Genomic DNA, 25,170 nt, shown 5'->3' with positions numbered 1-25,170 from the left:
CAGAAAACACTTAAAAGAGTATTTTCTGTAATACTTTCACCTTCATGTACAATTGGTGGAGTCAAAAGATGAAATGTCATATACTAAAGGACTGAAACTGAAAATTTGTGAAGTAAAAAGATGAAATCAAGTCATTAAACTTATGAAAACGATAAGAAACTGAACATTTGTCCAAAATCCAAATCAGAATTTACTCTTGAAATGAATGCTAGATGTAGAAATATTTATACCAACCACGTCACAGGCTCAAAAGAGTAATCTTGAATAAGCACTCATAGAATCACCATTGATTTCACAGATAAAAGACCTTATCAACTTAGGTTTGATTGTCCACTACTGCTAGTGGTCCACTCCAAGTCTCCAACCCTTTACTTTCTCATTCTTTATTCTTATCTAGTTGCCTTTGAAATTTAAAAGGGCTAGGCTACATTGAGTATTCATTATTCATACATTATATGGTCAAAAATCAAAATAAATAAAGAAAGAAAGAGAACAGTTACTGCAAATGAAAAGACAAATCCTTTTTGGCTTCATCCATACAAATCTTATATTCTTTAAGTAGTGCCCTCACGTGGTTCATGAACCCATTTTAACATTTATACATTTACATACCCTTTCTGCTTGCCCAGACCATACCTCTCCAGAGACTACTTTTAGAGATAGATGGAACCTCCACCAGCACAAGCCATAGAGACTTCCACCAACTACCAGGCAGGAGAAGATGAGCAGGACAAAGCCATCAATGAATGGTATTTTTACTATTTCAGTAATTAATTTCTTGTTTATTTTATGGTCTCTAGTAGTCTAGCTTCTTCACTTTGGAATTTGATTTCTGTGTTTATATGATTTTATCTGTGGATGCAGTTGTTCCTGCTGTTTTGACTGGACAGAGAGCTGCTTGGATTACTTGTGCTGTAATCTTTGTTAGATGGGTATGAGTGGCTGCTTTTTAATCTGCTGTTGTAATGGTACCTTTTACATTGTTCATGTTAGCTAGTGTATCAACGCTGGCTATACCATTAGATTTAAAGGGACTATGATGCGTTTTTTTCATACCCTTTTGAGTTAATTTCTTGGGAAATTTAAATTCTTGTGTTTGGGCCATGATGAGTAGCAAGAATCCCATACCTGGCGTTCTTGGTGTGTGTTTGTGGAATTGGGATCCAGTGGAATCTGGTTCTGGATTTCTATGACTAGGACCAAAAATGCAATGATTTACATTTTACTATTACTAGCTAAGTAGTGAAGAAAATTAGAGCATTAAACTCAAAATCAATTGACAATATGTAAAAAGTACTAACTCAAAGTTATAATTTTTTCTGATACAAAACTCCATATTCTATATTTAGTTTTTCAATTTGCAAACAATACTAAGATGGCTATCTTTTTATCATACGGATGCCCAAACAGTCAAACCTATGACCTAAACCTTTACTCACCATTTCCGATGTCACTTCTCTTGAAAAAGTTGGCTATTCTTTTACTAGTTTAGAATTTGTGTTGGGATTTGGTGGCTTTGCCTCTTTTTGAGCTTGATTTTTCCTTCTTCGGTCTATGTGTAATTATAGATTCTTAGATTAAGATTGAGAGATTCATGGAAATCCACTGATATTGGAGTAATTTTTGCTAAATGAAGCATTCAAAATTTGGAGGGTTGGAAAATGAATCATGTCAAACCCTGAGAAACAAGGAAAGGCAGAAGAAGAAAAAAAAAAATGAAGGTTAACAATGGAGCAAATCAAGTAAGGGAACAAAATCAACCAAATTTGCTAAATCTCAGCATTATCAAAAGGTACAAAAAGAAGGCTGAATTTTGCACTCTGAAGCAAAAAAAGACGGTCAACACTAGTCAACAAAATTTCTCACACCAAACTTTAGCGTTTATGTTACCAGCGTGCTCATGAACTAATTCATTGTAATCCCTTGATCTCACGTTCAAATCAGTACATTGTTATGTATTTTACATTTAATACAATTGCAATCATTTTTACTTTTTTAGCATTTTTTTTATTGATCAACTGTCGTTAATAAGATTTGAACTCAATACCTATTCCGACAAAAGAAAACTAAGTGTCATCTACTAAATTAAATGATCATTAATATTGTAATTAAGAATATATCATGATATTAGAATAGAGGATCCGGAATTTAATTTTTTATAATTGTTGCGTCACAATATAAGTTGAATTTTACGTATTGAACCCGGCTAAAGACCCATGTGAGGATAAGTGTTACTGTATTAGATGTTCAAGTGTTTCAGCACACAGTACTCACACAGCCAAGTAGTACACACCACATGGATTCAATTAATTTGTTACATATATCCTGCAACTGAATTGCTCTCCTTCCCACTTGCATTGGTGATGCTTGCTCTTCAAAGCATATCCCCTTTTCCTGGCTTGACTTCATGAACTTATATACGGCTTTGATAGATACATTTACTTGCCCCCATTAATTATACATACTGCATATGTATGTTCATTCCACTACTTTACACAACATATGTTTTATGAATAGGACTTTCGGCAAATAATTAAATTTTCTTTCTTTCATGAAAAATGCGCTCCAACTCCTACCCACAACTTATCTGCAACATACAGGTACCTAGTAAAACATATCTAGCCCAAAAAGAGAGTGACAACATGCCTTTGAACTTTGGAGTGCAAATTTTATCGGGATGGAGGCATTTAAGTCAACTTGAGAGTAACTTCTTAGCTTGATATATATTCTTGTTTCATTTTGTTACAATTTGATATGTATTGTTGATCAAGTAGTTTGTCTAACATATAATAGTAAAGTCTTATTTGCAAGAGGATCTAAGTTCGAAACCTTTAATTTTCAATTATCCACTTCTTTGTCAGAGTAAGACTGCACCTATATGTTTCTTTTCTTCCATCTATCTACCCTTTATTAAATTTTTAGAATTTGGTGATTATCTAACACCACCACTTACAACAATTTAAATAGTTCTTGAAGTGGGCCTTGCTGAGTTCTTAATCCATTAATGATATAGTGCAATTGTACCGAACCCAACTGAATAAGACATTTCTAGTGCCTCTGCCACTCTCTCAGAGTACATGAACTGCATCTGCATACTTCATACTTGCATGCACTTTCCTTTGAGTCCTTGACTGTCTCACAGAACTCTGTGTATAAATAAACTGCTTGTACTTGGTACTTACCACTGCTTGTTGTCACAGTGTTAGTGAGACTTTATTACAAACTCTTCTCACATTCATTTCATATGGAGCACAATTTGTGCAAGCTTCCCTGTGTTACCTTGTTTTGCCTCTTGTTCCTAACCCCTCTTGTGTCCTGTCAGCTTGATTATAAATTCTATGATTACTCTTGTCCCAGCCTGACCAAGATTGTCCAATCTGGTGTTTGGTCAGCTATTGCTAATGATACTAGGATTGCAGCCTCTCTTTTAAGGCTTCACTTCCATGATTGCTTTGTTAATGTAATTAACATCCCTTCACTCATTTCTTTATTAATTGTTTACTAGGATACACAACTTAATAAGTAGAGAATCTTATTTCTTTGACGAAAGAAAAATTAGAAAGATAATTTAAGGGGGGAATTGTAATTAATTTTAGACTGTATGCTAATTAGTTGGTTTAGTAATTTGATTAGCTATGGTTTATAATCTGCCAAAAATGACCACAAACATTGTTTGTTTCTTCCATTTTGTGGGATGTAGGGATGTGATGCATCTTTGCTGCTTGATGATACCAGCACTTTTAAGGGGGAGAAAAATGCATTGGCCAACCAAAATTCAGTCAGAGGTTATGAGGTGATTGACAGAATCAAGTCAAATTTGGAGGAAGCTTGCCCATCCACTGTTTCTTGTACTGACATAATCACTCTTGTAGCAAGAGCAGCTGTCTATTTTGTAAGAAGCTCCTTTACTATGCATAATTTGTCAAATGAACCCTTCAAATAGTTAAACTTTCCATTCCAACCTCATAGACATAGACACGAAAGAAACTCAATTTTATCTAATATTTGTGATTTGTGAAAGATTGCACGTATTAGAGATTTACCTTACTTTCTTCGTTACCAAAAAAAGTTAACTAACATTTTTACATCATTTATCTTGTGTACTTGTATATATTTTCAGAGTGGAGGGCCATATTGGGCTGTACCCTTGGGTCGTAGAGATGGCACAACAGCAAGTGCAAGTGCAGCTGATGAGCAGTTGCCATCACCCTTTGAGCCCTTGGAAAACATCACTGCAAAATTTACAGCAAAAGGCCTTGACTTAAAGGATGTAGTTGTGCTCTCAGGTACTTCCTACGTGTTTTTAAACTTCTATATAATTGTGTGTAACTCTTAAATCTCAAAATAACATTGTTTTGGACATACACACAATTTTAACACTTGTAAAAATGTTGTTGTATGTAGTTTTGGCTGATATGGAATTACACAAACACCTCTTGAAGTTTGAAGTTTAACATATTTGCAGTTTAGACCCTGTATTTTTGGAATTTACAACCCATTTATATGTACTAATGTACTATGTCCTGTATGCAGGTGCACATACCATTGGGTTTGCACAATGCTTCACATTCAAGACTAGACTCTTTAGCTTTGATGACTCTGGCAAACCGGACCCAACACTGGACACATCACTTCTACAAAACCTACAAAGCGTGTGCCCAAATGAAGCCGATTCTGACACAAAATTGGCTCCTTTGGACCCTGTCACCACTGCCAAGTTTGACAACATCTACTTCAAAAACCTGGTGAACAATTCTGGGCTTCTCCAGTCTGACCAAGTCCTTATGGGGGACAATAGGACTGCTTCAATGGTGGTTGGGTATAGCAAATTTCCCTTTCTGTTTAACAAGGACTTTGGGCCATCAATGGTGAAGATGGCCAACATAGGTGTGCTTACAGGACGCAATGGAGAAATTAGGAAGAATTGTAGGGTGGTGAATTAGAAAAAATTAAGGGCCTGTTTGTATCCTACTCAAATTGTTTTTTCAAAAATTAAAATGTGAGTTTTTAAAATTTGAAAAATTAAAAAGAGAACTGGTTTTAAATTTTCAAAAAACTGTTTTTGAAAATAGTCTACCAAACATGTTTTTTTAACTAAAACATATATGTTATTTTGTTTTTGAAAAAAAAAAAAAAGTTTTTGAATAAGATACCAAACCGGCCTTAAGTAATTCTATTTGATTGTAAGATATTGTATGATCTTGAAATTGTAAAAAAAAAAAAAAAAAATTATGTAACTAGTATTTAATCTAGTAAGAATGATATGTCTGTTGTTAAGGTACATGAATCTTGAAGTTGCTTAAAGAGGAAAAAAATCCAAAAAACAAGTAGAGAGTAGTGTTTGATAGACTCCATTCTCCAAGCAAGTCTCGATCTCCATGTATTGACAACTTAGGTGCTTCTCAAGTTATGTCATAGTATTTTACTTATATCTATGCTAATTAAAAACTTTATTTATTTTTACTGTAATCAAAATTTGACAAATATTTTAGATTTTGTTGTTGTTGTGATTTTAGGAAGGAGGAACCGAATTTGCGACATTTCCTCTGTTGTGAGGAAAATTACTACTAGACTACAAATTAATTGATTCATAGTTCAGCAATTTTAATATTTATTACTAAATAATATGAATTTCACCAATAATAATAGCTTAATTGACTTATAGTTATCATCTCAATATTAGCATTATGACGTAGCACAATGGTATACCTTTAAGGCCAAATTGCACCGTCTTTGAAGTTATGTTGGGATTTTCCAATTTCATCATCGTAGTGTGAAAGTTTTCCATCATAAACTTATAGTTTAATTTGGGTTGCAATCGAGTTTATATCCTTAATTTTGAATAAATAGACACGAATAGAGGAATATCTTTGTCATTTTATATCCCCAAGTTATTTAATGGAGAAGTTTTATGTAATTGTAATACTGAAAGTTGTGAATATTTTTGGAATTGCAATAGCCATTCCACTTATTTCGTCAAGATAAACGAGACGTATCCACTCATTTCCGGCCAAGAAAAAGAGAGTAGCGCCGCCGATAAATCCGCGAGAAATTATTTATAAAATGGTTCCATTGAGTTATGTATTGCTTAAAAATCTAATTTGGCCACATCTAAATCTGTATATTCAAATTTGTCTTGGGAGAGCAAAACCTCAATTAGGACATAAAAGGATGAAAATACCCTTCCATCACGTCCACTTATTAAGAAAAGAAAATTAAGAATTTGGAGTTGATTGTAACTTAAACTAAAGTGATGAAATTGGACATCTTAACAAAAGAGGAAATTACATCATTAGTCCATTTATTCTTTTGAAAGTTTCATATTTGTCAATCTTTTTTTCGTTCTTTATAAGTTTACTAACTTTGTGACGTTTCTCATTGTGGTCTAAATCGTTAAATTAGCACAAACGACTGTATATTTTAGTTATATGCTATGTATATAGGGCACTATTGTAGTTTACTTATTATTCACTTAGTTCCATATTGGGTTATTTATTATTCACTTAATTTCATATTGGTTTACAAACAGTGCCTCACGTGGGCAACACATGACTAAAATAGATGGTCATTCGTGCTAATTTGACGGTTTGGACCATAATGAAACATGTCATAAATTTAGTGAACCAATATGAAATAAAAAAAAAGATTATAGACCAATATGAAACTAAGTGAAGAATAAGTAGATTAATAATAGGGGTGGTATTTCTGACCAAGAAACCGAAAAAAACAAACATCGCCACCGATAGGTTTGGTTATTTTTTGGCCTTGTCGGTTTCGATTGGTGGAAAGGACTCAACCGCCACCATCGGTGGTCCGAAGCGACATTGAAAACCCCCCCGACGAAACACTAAAATACCGAACCGCCTCTTCAAATACCACCAACCGACTCCTACCGACACCGAATCTTCAGTAACTGACCCATGTCGATTCAGCATCAGTTTGCGTTTGTGCCTTCCGCCCCCTGCGGTTCGGTCGTCGGTTTCGTAACAAATAGTGCAATTTTCTCGTAACAAAATTTAAAAGAAAAAAGGCTTATTCACACCATTGCTCTCAGTGAGATACACTTTTTTTCACTTTGCCCTCTGAAACTTAAATCCTCTCCGTTTGCCACCTGAACTTTACACAGTTATTGCAAAAACAATTTTTAAACTAAAAAATAATAAGATCTATGTCAATTTTTTATAATTTTTTTTGTTCACATGGATCTTACATAACTTGAAAAGGGTCTCACTCATGCCATATAGGTGCCACATCAGTTATTTTAACGGAAAAATTGACAGACTTGACGGCATAGGGTCTTTTGCAACAACTGTGTGAAGTTCATGTGGCAAACTGAGAGGATTTAAGTTTCAGGGAGCAAAGTGAGAAAAAGTGTATCTCACATAAGACAATGGTGTAAATAAGTCAAGGAAAAAAAAATTGGATGAACAGTGAAATGCAATAGTGCATGGATGTGGTACGGCCGGAGAGATCCATAAAGCTAAGCAAAGCAAGTGGGCCAAACCTACATGAGCATGGTACCTTGCTAGTTGGCGACATACATGCCCCCACTGCCCTCTCACCAGTCAACTCTCGCTTTTTTCCAAAAATGCCCTTCTTCTCAGACCTCTCTACGCAACCAAAAGTACCTTGGGCCTAGGAATCAGTGTCCGTCCCCATCCCAACCCCTCATCGGACGGTTCTAAAACTCCTAATCCTCATGCACCCGCGCAACACTTTATCGAAGCCCCGCACAGAGACAAGTGAAAGCGCACCCCACGCAACCGCGCACTTTAGCACCAACCACTACTAATGACTTAACGAGACACAGACAGAGACATGACTTCATACATATATAGGCCTTGATAGATCGCTGTGGGCTGTGGACTGTGGACTGTGGTCTGAGTTTTTTATAGTCTGTGTGGTCGGACCAGTTTCAAATTCACAAAGCGGGATTAGGGTTTTTCTTATTTATTTATTTATTTTTTTCATATTTTGCTTTTGGGTCAGTGAGAGATAGAGAGAGTGAGAGTGAGAGAGATGGTGAGGCCAAGGTGTTACTTGGACACAACCATTGGAGGAGAGCTAGAAGGAAGAATAGTGGTGGAGCTCTACAATGACGTTGTACCCAAAACCGCAGAGAATTTCAGAGCTCTTTGTACTGGTGAGAAGGGCATTGGACCCAACACAGGTGCTCCTCTTCATTACAAGGTTTGTTAAGCTTTTTCCTTTTCTGGGTTTTTCTTGAATTCATTTATTTGTGCATGTACAACAAGAAAGATTAAATTTTTATAAGAATAAGTTGGTTAGAGAAGTGAGAAATGTGCATTGCATTTGCATTTGGTTGCAGGGTGTATGTTTCCACCGCATTATCAAAGGTTTTATGATACAAGGTGGGGACATATCTGCTGGAAATGGGAGTGGGGGAGAGTCCATTTACGGGTTGAAGTTTGAAGATGAAAACCTTGACATAAAGCATGAGAGAAAAGGCATGTTGTCCATGGCTAATTCAGGTCCTGACACCAATGGCTCTCAGTTCTTTATCACCACCACTCGGACTTGCCATCTTGATGGGAAGCATGTTGTGTTCGGGAAGGTGACTAAAGGCATGGGTGTGGTTCGTTCCATTGAGCATGTGACCACTCAAGACGGTGACTTGCCTACCCAACAAGTCATGATTGCAGATTGTGGGGAACTTCCTGAGGGGGCAGATGATGGGGTGTGTAACTTTTTCAAAGATGGTGATGTTTATCCTGATTGGCCCATTGACCTTGATATAAAACCAGAGGGAATTTCTTGGTGGGTCATGGCTACAGACTCTATTAAGGCCTTTGGAAATGAACTGTACAAGGTATCTCATTTCAGCTTACAACTTTGGTAAAACATGTCTTTCGTTAACATTATAATACTTGTTAGTAATTCGTTTTGAATGATCACCACATAACCACCCATGTTTGAAGTCTAAAATTATTTCGATTTTTTGAAATTTGCTTGGGATAGTTTGTTCTTTTAGATTATCATACTCACTAACTAAATATACTTTTAATTCGCTAATATTATTATGATTTATAGTATTTTTGTATGATGACCACCCCCGTTTAAACTTTGATCTTTGTTTTTGTTTTGCTTGGTTTTTATTTTTCACATACAGAAGCAAGACTATAAGATGGCCCTTAGAAAGTACCGCAAGGCTTTGCGCTACTTGGATGTATGCTGGGAGAAGGAAGATATTGATGAAGGTGAACTATGTGCTTTGCGCCTTTGCCCAATAAAATGTTACTTACCTGCTTTCATCATCTGATGACTTTATCTTTGTAATGTACAGAGAAGAGCTCCTCTTTGCGGAAGACAAAGTCTCAGATATTTACTAATAGCTCAGTAAGAATTTTTATTTATCAAACGATAAAAGCACTGGATGTTAGATGAAGTCTCTAAGAAACTTTCTTGAAACTAAAAAAAGTTTTATCTTTTGACAAGTAAACCAATGATCTTTAGTTAAGTAATGTAATGGCAATTTGTTGAGCTATCTTTATTGCAAGAATTGTGCATGTACTTGAGTGATAATCATTGACATGGAAATTATGTAACAGTAACTTAATGATATTTAAGTTAGCCTGCTGGACCAAAAAATAGTACTTTTGCTTCTGTGTTTCCCTCCCCTCCTTGACCTTGTTGTTTATCGATATCTTCGAATTGAGCAATATAAGATTGTCTTGGTTGTGACTTTTGAGTCTTTGACCATCTATTTCCCTTATTACTCAATCTTTAACAAAAAAATGCATTTTAAATCCCAATTCATTGTATTTATCTCTAGTGCTCCTAGTCTCGCAACTTCAAGCCATGCCAACTCACATCGATATGTCGTGTTAGAATAATTGTTTCTCTCCCTTTTAGGAGTCACTTAACATCTTTATAGTTGGTAAAAGGTCCTTTTGGATGCGCATGGTGGGAAGTCATTCTGAGTGACTCTGATTTACTCTTTTTCCTAGGAAGTCTACAGTGTGAAGGATCCAAAGATGGAGGGTTGTGTTTCCATCAATCATGACTTTAATATTTTGAAACGTTTGTTATGATTTAGGTGTGCTTGACATTAAGCATTTAATTGCTTACATATGTTAAGCAGTCAAATGCTTGAGCACTGCATATTTCTTGTCCAAATCTAGGACTGTATATGAGTAAACACAATGATGGGTTTCTAGACCCACAATTCTCTATTAGAATGGGGATTCCACCTTGATCTGGTGTCATGTGAACAACATGCAAATTATAGTGCTCAATCAGACATATGAAATGATTTCTGGTGATCCTAATGAAATGAAAGCCATATCTTCATACAAATTTAAGGCTCATCATTTACAGAACACTACATGCATTTTGTCTTTGCCCCTGCTACATGTTCAATTATTACACTCTAGTACATCAATTGATGGCGAAGACAATATTTGATGTTCATCCGCATACTAGTTAATGTAAAGAAGTCTTACATGTGATGAGTGATAACTAGAAAATTGGCCAACTGTGAATGTAATTATTTTGGCTTGGTCGTCTTCACTGTTAATATTTTTTCGATGAGTAACTTGATTATGTTCAGAAGTTCTGAGTATTTTTTTTTGTTGTACTTTCTTTGTAATGTTACAAACTAAAGTAAAGACATTTTCTTTTATCTAGTTGATTAACAAGTGGGTTTTTGGCTTTAGGCTTGTAGATTGAAATTAGGAGACCTAGAAGGAGCATTGTTGGACGCAGACTTTGCATTGCGTGATATGGAAGACAATGTGAAGGCTTTGTTTCGCCAAGGCCAGGTAATAATCTTCGATTGGCAAGAATTCGTATGCTTGCTGGCTGCAGTTTATCAACTTATACTCTATGCATCTTGCTGGCTGCAGGCATATATGGCACTTAAAGACATCGACGCTGCAGTTGAAAGCTTCAAGAAGGCTCTAGGGTTAGAACCAAATGATGGTCGGTAGTGTTGGATGTTTACCTAACTTCAATACCAAAAAAGAAGCCTTTTATAAACTAGCTTTTTCTTTCTGGGAACTGTAAAAGTTTACCAAAATAACTTTCCCAGCAGCAAACCGGATCTAGTGGGATGTGATGTGGGAACCTCACATGGACATTAGCTTTATGGTTATTGAATATTTACTCTTATATTCGCACTAGATGCTGTGAATGACTAAACCCCTATGCTTTTAGATTTGATGACCAACTAGAGAAGTCAGTCAGCTTCTCAATGATAAATTTTTTACCTTTCCTCATGTTTTCTATCTTTCAGGAGGAATTAAGAAAGAGTTTCTGGCCGCTAAAAGGAAGGTTTGTGAGCTTCATGTGTTTTGGATTTACTCACCAAATAGTGGATGCTTTATTTATTTCCATTCAGGGATTTGAAATCTGAAAATTCCTACAGGTCGCTGATAGGTGTGAACGAGAAAAGAAAGCATATTCTAGAATGTTTCACTGATGAAGGCAGTCACACTGTAAGTTTTTTGTTTAATAGTGTTGCTTTGTGATTATCCAATTTTGGGGCTGACTTTTAGTTCATGCTATTGTAGAGGCTGCACATGGTATGAATGAATTGATTTTGATTCCTTCGGCACTTGCTAAGTTACATAGTCAACTGGTTCAAGCTATTCTGTCTGCAGTCTTAATTGGCTCTAGGAAACATTAGGTATCCATCTTTTTGTCTCTTTTTATTATATTCAATGGCCAAACTCTTGTATGCAAGTCCTTACTGTTTTTCAGATATCCAGATAGGATTCCTTTGTTCTTCACAAACCTATTTGAGGATAGGTTAATATCTTTGCTTGGCTTTTAACAAAGCTTCTTCTGTTTCAGGCGTTGTAGGAAGCGCAAGAAAACTTGCAGAAGACTTGAGGGAAAATCAGGAATACTCAAGCTTAAACCGAATTTTGTTCCAAGTGCATTCACCTTTTGTTAGACTAGTCTGTAGCAATTTATTGCTCTTACTGGATTGCTACTTTCTAAATTTGTATGAAATCATCTGAACAGTCTTCTTATGTTTCTTACAAGAAAATGCCTTATTTGTTGCAAAACAGATGGTTTTATAACTTTTTTTTTTGTCAACTTCTTATTTTTATCACTTCTTGATCTCAGCTGTTGTGGATTTCTCTGATTTGGCTGTGCTATAACTTTGTCCCGAACATTGGGGAGCATATTCTGCCTGGTGTTCACTTGGCCTCCCATCCTGATTCTTGAACCTCCAGTGTGTCGATCTCCAATTATATTTTCTTCTTTAATTTCCCTTTCTCTTGATCGTTTCTGAGAGTATAGCCTGTTCAATTTTGCCAAGGCTTTTTTTCGGCTTGCCTCAGCTGCAAGCTTCTGTTCTGTGGAGACCAAAACACGCCAATCTGAAAGAGAATTTTCTTCTTCTGCTCTTTTTTTCAAGGCATGGTAGTCTTCCTGAGTGAGGTGGACGGTACTTCTCTCCATTTCTGAACTGTTTATGTATTGAAGTGCTACTGCTGCTGATGCTCCAATTGCTTCTTTTTCTATTCGTACAGCTCGAAGTTTAAGTTGCACTGTTCGCAGAGTCTGTCTACTCAGATGCTGCGCTTGTTTCAATCTTGATGTTGCTTGTCGTTCTTCATCTGTGTCCCACTTAATCCTTTCCATCTCTTGACGAGTTTCATCCAGAGCCTGATTTATGTCATCGATCATATTTCTTGCCTTTCGTTCATCCTCCCTTTTGGATTTGATATGCATACTGGTCTCCTCAAGCTGTGATTCAAGCTCTGAGATGATATTGGGTGTAGTACATCGGTTTTTGGCAATAGCAAGGCCAGATTTAAGCCTTTCGAGCTTGTCAATGAGAGGCCTGGAGTCTAGCCATGACTGCATAGTGCTCTCTTTAGCTTTCTTGAGTTTTTCCTTGGTCAGGATCAGTTCTGCCAACTTAGACCCCAATGCTTTCTCAGGGCTTTCATCCAACTCTCTTGCTCTGTACAAATAGCTGTGGGCTCTTTGCTCATCATATGACTCCATTTGCTCTTTGCATCAGAGGAGTTTTGGAACTTCTGCCTATCCATTGCATTCATTGTCTACTTATTATATATAGAGCAACCTTTTCATGATTTGTTTTTTACTATGTTGTTGCCTATGCTTTATTTTAGTTGTGAATTGTTTTGTTCGGTGGGAATTCCAACCAATCCTTTGTTTTAATATTATAGAGACCTTAACTTTGGCAGAGAGAAAAATCAATATTCCGAGGTGTGCTTTGTTGTCACCGGGTCTGTATGTGAAGAAATGTCCCATGTATTAGTTTTGCACGAATGCCTAGCGGCACTATGTTGTTCTATGATGGTATGGGATAAGGTCAGAAAAGACAACCATCCTATTCAACCTTCCACTTATTCCATAGAGAAGAAAAAAATGCCAAAAGCATTAATTTATAGATGTGATGCCAAAGCCTCCAATCTTATATTAAACATAACTTCAGTAATTTTACATCCACTGGTAATTGCACTTTATTTATTTTTCAATTAAAAAATTGGAATAATCATGATAAACTAAATAAATGAGGAAATTAATGAAGTGTATGACTAGTTTCAATTGCTTTATCTGAGCTTCCTTCCCTCTGAGAGCCGTTTGGCAAAATAGACCAGTGCCTCTTCATAAGTACCTTGTCCATCACATTTCTCATACTTCCCTGTATCCAATTGGACCCTTGACACTGGCTTTTTCAACAGCTCATTCCCAATCTCCACAAGCCTCTTCAGATTCGTCTCTGTTGCAATGTCCACTGATGATTCATCACCACTCAATGAGTCATCCTATAATTTTCACAACATCATCAGTAACCTATTATAGCATCATACATGTAACGAAATTGTTGTTATTTGAACCACACTTACTAATCACATTTCCGACCCACTTTTGTGCAGGCGGATTTGAGTTCTATTCTTTTATGTGGCGTATAAAATGTACCTGAATACGGAGGTAGTTGTCCTTGGCTTGGAGGGACTGGAAGAGGGTGGACACATGAATGTCGACCATATCAGAACTTGCATCACCAAAAATGTCTACCAAAGGTCTGCTCCCATTGTCAAATATCCAATTCAGCAAGCCCCATCTGGAGGCTGTGGCTGCATTGTACTTCTCTGCTTGCTTGGCAGCCCCTGTGCCCAGTGACAGGACTAGCAACCTTGTCGCATCCATAGGCTCTGTGCGGTGCTTCAACATCTCTCTGTTTATGTGGCTTATGGCCATCATTGTCTATGGTAGGTTACAGAAAATCAATTAGTACAAACTATCCTATAAACCCAATTGGTACAAAAGCCAAATAATTCAAATAATTCAAATATTTCATTTATGAAATATATTATTTGACAGCCTGACAACATAACATGTTACGTATTTGGCAAAAGAACAGTTCCGAACTACTTACTGGATTGTTTGCAGCGACTCCACCATCAATGAGATCAAAAGTGCGGGTCGTGCCTTGGTTATCCATGGTCTCGAAGTAGTGTGGAGGGAGATATGTGGGAGCTGCAGAGGTACTGATGCAGATATCAGAAAGCTTAGCATTTTTCGAAGAACTTTCTTTTGCCTGCAGTACAAATATGGTATACACATAGTATTACTCATTTGAAAGTATTTGAAAACACCTATCTAGCTAGACAGTAAGAAAAATAACAAAAATGAAATTAATGGCATATTGTTGTAGTACATCGATGGTTGAGAAGATCACAGGCTGAAGGCGTTTGATGTCAAACGTTGGTATAACTACATTGGTTAGAGTCTGTTTGATAGTGAGGTCACCAAGCAGCCCGTTCGTCAACGACCGTATGTACTTCCCGTCATACTTTGGCCCTTTGACCTTACCAACCATACTTGTTTTCCATGCCAAGAATTTATTTCTGCACATAAACAAAAGTTTTTTCATAAAAGATTTGACATGTTATATTGGCATATTAATTTCCTTTTTTTAGTCAAAAAAATATAGAGATACAACACGAGGGCTTACTAGGAAGTCACTCATTCTAGTACTGATTGTCATACTAAATTTAGATCACACATTTTAACAAAAATTACCTAAAGGATTATTGAGGTCTATAGTCTAATATCATAATATGATAAACTGTCTAATAAAAAGAACATTGTGGCGTATATATATTTCACATTAAAGAATTCACATTGTGGAGCAGAAAGAGAAGACTCGAGAGAAGAAGGCAACCAGCATGCTTTTCGACCTTAATATATCCTATAAATTAAGTTCCTCTAGTTTGTTTTAAGCTTACCTATTTTGAGGGAAAATCTTTGGAGTGTGTTCCAAGTAGAAGTTGTTGATGTCCTTTGCAGCATACATGGGTCTGTTGTCCTTGTTTGGAGCTGTAAGCATGGTGGTGACCAGCCCACCTGTACTTGTTCCGGCAATTATGTCAAAATAATCCGCGATTCTTGCATTCGCTCCATCCGATTCCTATATATACACACTGAATTATAAGCAAATCTATATAACAAATTGAAGTGATTAAGGCTAATGAAGTATTATGTGTATATATACCTGAAGCTTGGATTCAAGGAAGGCCAGGAGGGTGCTTGGAATTATGCCTCTGATGCCCCCTCCGTCAATGCTTAGCACTGTGACCATCTTTCTCTTTGCCAAACCAGTCAACATAATCCCCAAAGCTTGTTGAAATTGAAATTGAAATTGGTTTTTATAAAATCAATATCAATATGTACTTATGATTGAAAAAGCAGTACTTTGTGAAGCATTCCCAGATCAATTATGGTATTTATAACAAGAACCCAAAGATAATTTAATGGAATTAGATTAACAGCAGCCATGGCGGTCCATACCGACGACTATAGCTAGGTACACCCTTAACTTTTTAATAATGTGTGGTCAACTGCCAAGTCTATATCAATTCTCTTCATTATGTTACATAGGGACTTCGATTTTAATTATAAGGGATTTTGATGATTGTTTGGTTTTTATCTACCCCTTTTTATAATAAATTACTCATGATTTTATCATTTCCTCATCTGGTACTGTTGAATTTGTAGCTCAAACTTAGATTTGAATCAAGCAAAAACAAGTATAGCAAAGAATTCAAATTTAATTACATACAATACTTATGGTCTGTGAATTTTGAATTTAGAGCACACAATTAGGATTAAAATTTACACAAAATCAAATAGATGATCCAAATTCATACTTATGAGTAGTTAAAATATCACTTATGTCCAAATTTAATGAATAATTTTTTATTTCTTAGATACACGTCATCTTTTAATCCACTTGTTGTGTACCTTAATATTACCTAGCAAGAGGTACAGTCTCACACCCCCTAACATTATTTGAAGCTTCCAAGAAATTAAATTAAATTGTTTTAATTTAATAACAATAATGTATTATTGTTGCAGGACTGCAAATTGATGCCTTTTTTTTTTTTTTTTTTCTTTATGGTAGAAGTTGATGCTGTTGGAAACTTGGAACATAAGTTTAATAATTAATATTGACTTCAAAATATTAATAGGGCAGCATGGTCGCTCCATGCATGACTTGTATTGATAATTTGATACCATTGTTTGAACGATGGTAATTAAAAGCAAGGCTCTCTTTTCTAGGAAAGCTGCCAAATGCATAAAGTTGGTAGCTTCTCAAGTGGCCAAAAAACAAAGTTGTAGTTTCTCAAATGATTAATTTAATGGAAGACTTAGACTTATAAGGCTAGTGGTAGAACAGCTGTAGTGGATTACATTATTTTGTTGCAGTGTTTATAATTCAACGTGATCATCTTCCCATATTATTCCTCGTGCCTCTCGTTCGGGTCTTTCATCGTATTGTTTGTGTCAATATGACAATTATTGCTTAAGTTATATAAGAATTAGTCAACGATATATATGAAGGTACACTCAGTGCCGGCCGGCCCCGAAGGGAGGAGGCACCGAGTGCGACCGCCTAAGGCCCACCTTTTAAGGAAATCTACAAATTTTTATATTATATATATTAAAATATATAATATAAAAAATATATATATTTAAAAAAATAGATATTGGGTCTATTTATAATGTCTTCGCTGTAACTAGGCTTTTTTATTTATTGTGTCAGAGTTGTAGTTATCTAGTTTCTTTCTTTGAGATTAGGCCCCTCTTTGTACAAAAAAAAAAAAAAAACTAGGCCCTTTTAAGATATAAAATTTGGGTTCTGCAATCTATTTTTTATTATTATTAGTTGAAAGCCACCTTTTTATTTCTTTTTATTTTCTTAATTTGTGTTTGGCCAACTTGCTTTATTTTTTCTTTGGCTTCTCACATACGTGAATCACAAGAGAAGCAAGCCAACATCCTCATATGCATGGCAGTGGGTCCTTTTTGCCCTTGGGTTTACACCTTTTTTTTTTTTTTTTTCAACAAAAGTACATGCCTTTTTTTTGAAAAGTTGGATTTAAAGAGCATATTTGCTTTGAATTGGTAAAGAAGGATCTCTACCTCTTCATATAGTCTTGTGAAAAAATGGTTTTTTTTTTTTGTGTGTTCTCCATAGGCTCTTTCAATCTGAAAGAAATTAGAGAGGTCCCATTAAGGCAAGAAGGTAATTAATGTTTGAGTGTGTGTTTTTCTCTTTTAATTTTTCTCTTATATTCCTATAAATTATTATTTTTTTTCAATTATTTTCTTAACGTTCAACCAAAAATTTCTTAATTGATTTCTTGTCAATTATGAATTGTTTGGCAAAAGATTTTATTAGGGGCCCAATTTAGATTTCGCCCCTGGGCCTTTCAATAGTCAGGGCCGGCCCTGGGTACACTCTATCACTCATATTGTGCAATCTTATTTTACATAGAAACATATAAATGCAGATAACATAAGTGCAGCTTCACTTTATAAAAAATAAGTGAAAGATGAGATTAGATGTTTCAAAGACTGGACTTTCTAGAACTAGAGCTCTAGTACTCTGTTATACAATCACTAAACTCTAAAGCCTCGTTTGGTGCATAGAATATGATTGGATAAGATAAATGACTAAATTCATGTGTATTCAAAGAAGAAGTTTCTAACTTGAAAGAATAACATGTATTAAAATGGACTAATCATAAGGGGAGACTCATCCCTTCCAATCCCCCCAAAAATGGTGGGATTAAATAATTCATCTTCTTCCTTCAAATTAGAAGACACTATTTATGTTTTTCCCTGAATACACATGAATTTAGCTATTTATCTTATCTTATGCACCAAACGAGGCCTTAAAATTTAAGCTGTTAAAAAATGAACAAACATTCAACAATTTACATCATGCTAACAGTCTGAAAATCTGAGTACCCATGAAGTCATGAACTACCATTCGTGTGAAAGGTTGGGGATTTTCATCTTTGAGCGCGATAATGCACGCAAAAGTGTATGAAAATGTTTTTAGTTTACTTTAAATTACTTTTATTGGTATGTGCGTTCCATGTTTCCAAATTTCGGACTCATCTTTGTCAAAGTCAAATGAGAAAGACAGCACAGCCCTGGCTGCTTGTATAGTTGTATACTTGCCATTTTTCTTTCTTCCTTGTAATAACAAGCTTTTATTATTATTATAATTTATTTATTTATTTTTTTTATGAAAAGTTGTAATAAGCAACTAATTCCTTGGTAGTTTTTGGCATTTTTGCAGGGTTATTGAGGCAAGAACATCATGGGATTTCATTTATTAATTGGTTTATGTTAGACCCTTTTTTGCATAGCTAAGGAGAATCTATGATGATATGGGATAAGGTCAGGCCCCGTGACCTTACCCAAACATTATTGAATTATAATACCCATATCTATTGTTGTGGGGTTGTGTGTTCAAAAAAGACAACCATCCTATTCAACCTAGCTTCCATTATAGATGTGATAACATAAAAATCCAATCTTTTATTCAACATAACTTCAGTGATCTTACATCCAGTGGTACTTATACTTTTATTTTTCAATTAAAACAATTGAATAATCAAGAAAAACTGAATAATTAAAAAAATGAATCAAATGTTTGATCAATTGCTTTGTCTGAGCTTCCTTCCCTCCGAGAGCCGTTTGGCAAAATCGACCAGTGCTTCTTCATAGGTACCCTCTCCCTCAGATATCTCATACTTCCCTGTGTCCAAATCCACCCTTGACACTGGCTTCTTCAACAGCTCATTCCCAATCTCCACAAGCCTCTTCAGATTCTTCTCTGTTGCAATGTCCACTGATGATTCATCACCACTCAACGAGTCATCCTATAATTTTCACAACATCATCAATAGCAAACTATTAGCATCATACATTTGTTTGTTTGCAGAATACAACTATTTGGACCACATCTCTAAGGTCTTCTACTACAATGAGACCCAAAACCCATTTTGAGTCTCAAATAGTGTTAAAATCCATTTCTCATTTTTATGTCTAAAATTGATTAAGTGGCTGTTAATTAAAAATTTATAAACTTTTATGATTATTAATATTATATAATTATTAATATTTTAATTAGATCTTCAAAATGAGTATAATATTGTATATATTTAAAATATAATTCAAATACCCATGTAGATAACACATAAAAACAAGAAATTTCATAAATTAGACAACACAAGCTGTACAACATCGAGACTTCAAAAAACATAAACAAAAGAACAACAAGATGATTTAAAAAAAAAAAAAAAAAAGAATAACAACAACTGCATTCAACAACAACAACTACATTTTGGGACTATGGCCGTTTGGGGGATTCTTTTAAATTTTTCTGAAATTTTTTCGAGTATTTTTTCAAATTTTTAATGATTTTTGTATTATTTAAAAACATAAAAAAGGAGCGATCAGGGCCGTTCACCCCCAACGGTCCACGCATCTAGGCCATTGGTTTCAAAAGGCGTGTCAGAAATTTTTTTTTTTTAAAAAGGACCAACGGTCCTTTAATTTGAACCGCACATCCACCAACGGGCCTTTAATCCTGGCCTTTGGTGGTTTGCACGAGCCAGGGGAGACTCACACAGACCGGCCCCACATGCGGGGCCCACCTCTAAGGCGTGCTTCAGCTGCTACGCTCCATTCTCTCTCCTTCATGTGGGCTCTCCTGCTGGATTTGGGTTTGGGTCACACTGATACCCATATATTGGTATCACTTTGGGTCTTAGACTATATTGGGTCACAAATTTCGGCCTATAGTGTGCATGTGTGACCCATATGTGACCCAAAATGAGTTTTGGGTCACCAATTCTGATGTTGTAGTGCAAGGTCTAATAGAGGTCAGACTGACTTATATAAAAGAGTTTCAGTTCTATAGAGACAAAGTAATCAGTAAATATGGTTCAAATATTTTATTTTTAATTTTATGGGGCGTAAAAAATGTACCTGAATACGGAGGTAGTTGTCCTTGCAATTGAGGGACTGGAAGAGGGTGGACACGTGAATGTCAACCATATCGGAACTTGCATCCCTAAAAATGTCTACCAAAGGCGTGCTCCCATTGTCAAACATCCAATTCAGCAAGCCCCATCTGGAGGCTGTGGCTGCATTGTACTTCTCTGCTTGCTTGGCAGCCCCCGTCCCCAGTGACAGGACTAGCAACCTTGTGGCATCCATAGGCTCTGTGTGGCGCTTCAACATGTCTCTGTTTATGTGGCTTATGGCCATCATTGTCTGTGGTAGATTACAGAAAATCAATGAATACAAACTATCCTACAAACCCAATTGGTACAAAAGCCAAATACTTCAAATAAATTATTTACGGAATATATTATTTGATAGTCTGACAATATAACATGTCACGTATTTGGCAAAAGAATAGTACCGAACTACTTACTGGATTGTTTGCAGCGACTCCACCATCAATGAGATCAAAAGTGCGGGTCCTGCCTTCGTTATCCTTGGTCTCAAAGTAGTGTGCAGGGAGATAAGTGGGAGCTGCAGAGGTACTAATGCAGATGTCCGAAAGCTTAGCATTTTTCAAAGGGTTTTCTTTTGCCTGCAGTACAAATATGGTACATTTAACATTACTCATCAAACAATATAACTACAATCCTTAATCTAAAAATCATAAAGTGTAAAATGGCTTACTGTTGTCGTACATCGATGGTTGAGAAAATCACAGGCTGAAGGTGTTTGATGTCAAAAGTGGGTATAACCACATTGGTTAGGGTCTGCTTGAGAGTGAGGTCGCCAAGCAGCCCGTTGGTCATTGTGCGCAGGTACTTGCCGTCGTATTTTGGCCCCATGACCGCACCAACCATGCTTGTTATGGTTGTCAAGAAGTTATTGCAACTGCACATTAATTTCACATAAATGTATAATTTTAATTGGTTCAGTATAGTCTTTTGTCAAATATATGACGTGTTATATTATCATACTGAATTTAAATTACGTAATTTAATAAAAATTTATCTGATGAACAGATTCACAGTTTGATCTAACAACATTGCGGAATATATATTCAACACTGAATATTCCCATAAAATTCCTCTAGTTGCTATAGAACTACCATTTTTGAGGGAAAATCTTAGGAGTGTGTTCTAAGTAGAAGTTGTTGATGTCCTTTGCAGCATACATGGGTCGGTTGTCCTTGTTGGGAGCTGTAAGCATGGTGGTGACCAGCGCACCTGTGCTTGTTCCGGCAATTATGTCAAAATAATCTGCAATTCTTGCATTGGCTCCATCCAAATCCTGTACACACACTAAATTATAAGCAAATATAATTTAAAGAATATTTAAGTGCATTAAGGCTAATTTGTTGAAGCAGTATATATATATATATATATATATATATGTACCTGAAGCTTGGATTCAAGGAAGGCTAGAATGGTGCTGGGAATTATGCCTCTAATGCCACCTCCATCAATGCTTAGCACTGTTACCATCTTTCTCTTTGACAAACCAGTCGACATAATTCTGATGATCGAAAGCTAGACCTTGTTGAAATTAATTGAAATTTCCTAAAAGAAAAAAAAAACAAAATGATCAAAAAGATGATGATCACTTAGATATGAATAATTATGATTATGAAAGCAGTACAGTTTGTGAAGCATACCCAGATGATCTATTATGATATTTATAGCAAGAAGCCAAAAAATAATTTAATTTAATTTAATTTAATGAAAAGCAGCCTTGGCGGCCCATACTGCATGTAGGTACTCCTAGCGGCTTGGCACACCTTTTAATTTTTAATTTTTGAGAGCAAATTTGCTCACCACCTAGAATTAGGTGGCGAGCATTACTATCTTATTAGGTGTCTGCCATATATTACATATGGTTATCTTAGTTAGCTATGATTAATTATTGAATAAAGGATAATGCTTGGATGACCCCCGGGGGGTACCTGCACTGTGATAGCCATGTGAGAAATTGACGAAGATAATGAACACAGTTCAGAGAAAATGAAAGAGAAAGTAAGCAAGAGATTAATTGTTTTTGTTTTACACTTATTGAATGAATATACTACCTGCAGTAGATCAGCTTTATACCGTTCATTACAAAGACAAGAATGCCCTTCTCTTGTCCTAACTATCTACCCAATTATGCAACAGACTAACTAAATGATTAGTTGTCTTAACTAACATAGTGAACACGTTGATCACTCATTAATCCTAGACATAACCTCTATCACAGTGCAGGTCACTCCACCTCTCAAAAATGCTTATTCAAAAGTACAGGTTCAGAATCAGAACCGTCTATTTTTTAGATCACATATTAAAGATCATCTCTGCAAAAAATTAACTTAATCGAAAATCGTTTGATTATATAACTGTTATCAAATAAATGGAATAAATGGATAGTTTGGTCAAGAAACCACTCTTTAGATACAAAATGTCCATTTATTCTATTTATTCGATAACAGTTATATAACTAAACGATTTTTGATTGAGTTGATTTTTGGCATAAATGATTTTTAATAAGTTATCTAAAAAATGAATTGTTCCGATTACAAACATTTTTGGGGGATGGGGTGTATATGGAGGTCACCCCTAAGTATTGTCCTTGAATAAAATTATATTTTACTTTTAATTTTTCTTTAAATAAGATAAAATATAAAAATAAAAAAACTGAAAAAAACCCATCAGCTTCCCCAACTAATCTGCTTTGCGCGCATGTGTTAAGCTAGTCGTAAATGTTCACTTTCTAGTTTATTCCACAAAGCTTATAAAACCCATGGAATAAGTATAACAACTGTGGTGGGATTATATATTGTGGTAAGTTCATAATTCAACATGATCATCTTATATATATTCCTCTCATGCCTCAATGGTTGGAAATAAACTTTCACATTGCGGTGGATACGTCTAATTTAGTCTAATACGTGATTAGAGACATAAGCACAAAATGTATATATACATCTACAACATGAAAATTGTATTCTAACAAAAGAGGAATGACTGAATGAATTCTACTTTGCATTGTCGGGGAATGTGAGTACCCATAAATTACCTTTTATATATATGTTGATTTTGAATTCAGCTTGTAATTCACAAGTATGAAAGGTGTGGGATTTACACCTTTGGAGGTGACAACTTATAATATTGTTAAGAGTAATATGAGAAGCGTTAACTATTATCTCAACTTTATGAATTCTAATTGATGTAACAATATTTCATTTGTTCACTACCAGATTTATTCTAAACATCATTTATTTACGACAAATAAAAAACAGATCGACATGTCATATTTCATATAAATTGGTACCTAAAATTAACATAATGGTTGGTGCTATAATATTATTGTATTGTTTAATGTGATGCAGTTAGAGCGATTAGAATTAATTGTGGCCGGCTCACACCAAATTATAATGGTGGTCCAGCTAACCCAAAATACCTACTTCTTAATTAGAGCATGTGTTCATCTACACTGTGGTTGGATGCTATACATGGAATTTGGTAATTAAGGCTAACAGGGGAAGGTTCTGCCTACAAGAGAGAAACTTCCTTGCAACAGAAATACAATTGATTTGGTATTTCAATTTAATAACATGATGATACTTATACTTTTATGTTTTATATTTCATCATATAAAAATTTCTTTAATTTCAAAACATAAACTATCTCTTGAAATCCTAATTCAATCCATATTCCTATAATAAGTAAGTTTTTCTCTGCCTACAATAATAAGGTCCATCCAAAAATAATTTGGACGTGTTACGTACTCAATTGCAGCGGCCAATGTCTCCTTTGACCAATTTCTAATCGATAGGGTTTAATTGGGCAGGACCATGCATGCATGCATGTATACCCAATCACTCAACATATTCATTATTAATGTTTTAAATATTTGGTATGAAAATGTTTCTAATTTTACTTCTATAGGTATGTGTGTTCCACGTTTCCAAATTTTGAACCCATCTTCGTCAAAGTCGAAAAAGAAAATAAAATTCATCGCCAGCTTGCTTGTTGGACTTGGTAACAAGATACTTATTATTTCTTGTAGTTTTTTTTTTTTAATATTAAAATTAATCAAAATATAAATCTAATTCTAATTCATTACTCCATCCATCCATACTCATTTCTTAGACAATCAATAAAACCTTCGAACTTCTCCACGTCATTGCGAGGCTCAATAACATAGTCGTGTGCATTGATCCATTGCTGTAAATGAAAATGAGCCGCAACTGTTGGGCTTCAAAAATGGAAATGGGCTATTATGTCCTTTGGTCTCTTTTCTAATATGCATATTCTCTTCCAGCCATAAACTTCGTTGGTCAGCTTAGCTCTCAGGCTTCGCTTCCAAAAAACACTAATTTTTACACAAAAAAAAAAAGCAAAAATTATTCGAAAGGGTATGTACTCTCTCATATATGTTGAGGGAGAAGAATTTTTTTGCCAATTTTACTGCCTCATTTGAGCTGTCGATGTGTTTTGGGTTACAAGGATCTCCAATTGCTATCCGTATGAGGACTTAACTGGAGTTGCTAGACTCCGAGACGTCTCAGTGTAATTTTCCTTTTCTTTTTCTTTTTGTGGCCATCGGCTTCCCTCCCACACCAAAAAAGGAACAAAATAAAACTTAGAAGAGGGTGGACAGATGAATTTCATACATATTTGTATTCTTATACTTGCTAAATTTGTTTACCAAATAATTAGAGGTGTACAACGGGCCGGTCCGGCCCATTTAAAGTCGGTTCATTCGTACTTCGTGCCATGCTTGGGCCGGCCCATTTAATAATCGGGCCGGGCCGATTAATTATTTTAAGTTTATATTATTGTTTAATAAATCAAAATGTATTTGGTGTCATTCCAT

The 25,170-nt window shown here is 35.4% G+C and overlaps 4 protein-coding genes across 6 annotated transcripts; 2 read left to right on the top strand and 2 right to left on the bottom strand.

The window, feature by feature from the left end:
- Positions 1-296: 296 nt before the first annotated feature.
- Positions 297-5,430, top strand: LOC147284478 (peroxidase 10-like). Of its 2 annotated transcripts, XM_086243016.1 has the most exons (5): positions 297-749; positions 865-932; positions 3,701-3,892; positions 4,121-4,286; positions 4,534-5,410. In XM_086243016.1, exons 1-5 carry the CDS (start codon positions 722-724, stop codon positions 4,941-4,943), a joined length of 864 nt encoding a protein of 287 aa, XP_086099142.1. In that variant the 5' UTR covers positions 297-721; the 3' UTR covers positions 4,944-5,410. The 2 variants fall into 2 exon arrangements, with proteins under 2 accessions (XP_086099142.1, XP_086099141.1); XM_086243015.1 differs by lacking the exons at positions 297-749; positions 865-932 and adding an exon at positions 2,816-3,460 and having other exon boundaries at positions 4,534-5,430.
- A 2,454-nt stretch (positions 5,431-7,884) lies between these two features.
- Positions 7,885-12,041, top strand: LOC147284477 (peptidyl-prolyl cis-trans isomerase CYP40-like). Its single transcript, XM_086242818.1, has 10 exons — positions 7,885-8,190; positions 8,330-8,830; positions 9,131-9,218; positions 9,305-9,357; positions 10,677-10,781; positions 10,866-10,941; positions 11,255-11,292; positions 11,387-11,456; positions 11,532-11,647; positions 11,815-12,041. Exons 1-8 carry the CDS (start codon positions 8,020-8,022, stop codon positions 11,438-11,440), a joined length of 1,086 nt encoding a protein of 361 aa, XP_086098944.1. The 5' UTR covers positions 7,885-8,019; the 3' UTR covers positions 11,441-11,456; positions 11,532-11,647; positions 11,815-12,041.
- Positions 12,042-13,408: 1,367 nt separating this feature from the next.
- Positions 13,409-15,703, bottom strand: LOC147284476 (patatin-like protein 3). Of its 2 annotated transcripts, none has more exons than XM_086243254.1 (6): positions 15,506-15,703; positions 15,240-15,421; positions 14,669-14,858; positions 14,387-14,548; positions 13,927-14,214; positions 13,409-13,772 (listed from the first exon to the last, which is right to left on the bottom strand). In XM_086243254.1, exons 1-6 carry the CDS (start codon positions 15,617-15,619, stop codon positions 13,557-13,559), a joined length of 1,152 nt encoding a protein of 383 aa, XP_086099380.1. In that variant the 5' UTR covers positions 15,620-15,703; the 3' UTR covers positions 13,409-13,556. The 2 variants fall into 2 exon arrangements, with proteins under 2 accessions (XP_086099380.1, XP_086099381.1); XM_086243255.1 differs by having other exon boundaries at positions 14,690-14,858.
- Positions 15,704-18,842: 3,139 nt separating this feature from the next.
- LOC147284475 (patatin-like protein 2) lies at positions 18,843-21,874 on the bottom strand. The gene is made up of 6 exons (XM_086243302.1): positions 21,717-21,874; positions 21,428-21,609; positions 21,018-21,210; positions 20,753-20,914; positions 20,302-20,589; positions 18,843-19,190 (listed from the first exon to the last, which is right to left on the bottom strand). The coding sequence occupies exons 1-6, from the start codon at positions 21,828-21,830 to the stop codon at positions 18,966-18,968; spliced, it is 1,164 nt and encodes a 387-aa protein (XP_086099428.1). The 5' UTR covers positions 21,831-21,874; the 3' UTR covers positions 18,843-18,965.
- Positions 21,875-25,170: the final 3,296 nt, after the last annotated feature.

Source organism: Dryas octopetala, chromosome 5 (genome assembly GCF_963921425.1).
Source record: "Dryas octopetala chromosome 5, drDryOcto1.1, whole genome shotgun sequence".
NCBI lineage: Eukaryota > Viridiplantae > Streptophyta > Magnoliopsida > Rosales > Rosaceae > Dryas > Dryas octopetala.
Note: the sequence above shows the minus strand (reverse complement) of the source record. Positions and strands in the feature narration are given on the sequence as shown.

Bases quoted from the DNA above. Each gene is read 5' to 3' on its own strand.
- LOC147284478 (XM_086243015.1), top strand. From the start codon at position 3,245: ATGGAGCACAATTTGTGCAAGCTTCCCTGTGTTACCTTGTTTTGCCTC. The intron at 3,461-3,700 runs GTAATTAACATC...TGTGGGATGTAG, and splicing joins TCCATGATTGCTTTGTTAAT to GGATGTGATGCATCTTTGCT. The intron at 3,893-4,120 runs GTAAGAAGCTCC...ATATATTTTCAG, and splicing joins CAAGAGCAGCTGTCTATTTT to AGTGGAGGGCCATATTGGGC.
- LOC147284477 (XM_086242818.1), top strand. From the start codon at position 8,020: ATGGTGAGGCCAAGGTGTTACTTGGACACAACCATTGGAGGAGAGCTA. The intron at 9,219-9,304 runs GTGAACTATGTG...TGTAATGTACAG, and splicing joins GAAGGAAGATATTGATGAAG to AGAAGAGCTCCTCTTTGCGG. The intron at 10,782-10,865 runs GTAATAATCTTC...TGCTGGCTGCAG, and splicing joins CTTTGTTTCGCCAAGGCCAG to GCATATATGGCACTTAAAGA.
- LOC147284476 (XM_086243254.1), bottom strand. From the start codon at position 15,619: ATGTTGACTGGTTTGGCAAAGAGAAAGATGGTCACAGTGCTAAGCATT. The intron at 14,215-14,386 runs GTAAGTAGTTCG...AACCTACCATAG, and splicing joins GAGTCGCTGCAAACAATCCA to ACAATGATGGCCATAAGCCA. The intron at 13,773-13,926 runs GTACATTTTATA...TGAAAATTATAG, and splicing joins ACAACTACCTCCGTATTCAG to GATGACTCATTGAGTGGTGA.
- LOC147284475 (XM_086243302.1), bottom strand. From the start codon at position 21,830: ATGTCGACTGGTTTGTCAAAGAGAAAGATGGTAACAGTGCTAAGCATT. The intron at 21,610-21,716 runs GTACATATATAT...GTGTGTGTACAG, and splicing joins TCCTTGAATCCAAGCTTCAG to GATTTGGATGGAGCCAATGC. The intron at 21,211-21,427 runs GTAGTTCTATAG...ATTAATGTGCAG, and splicing joins AAGATTTTCCCTCAAAAATG to TTGCAATAACTTCTTGACAA.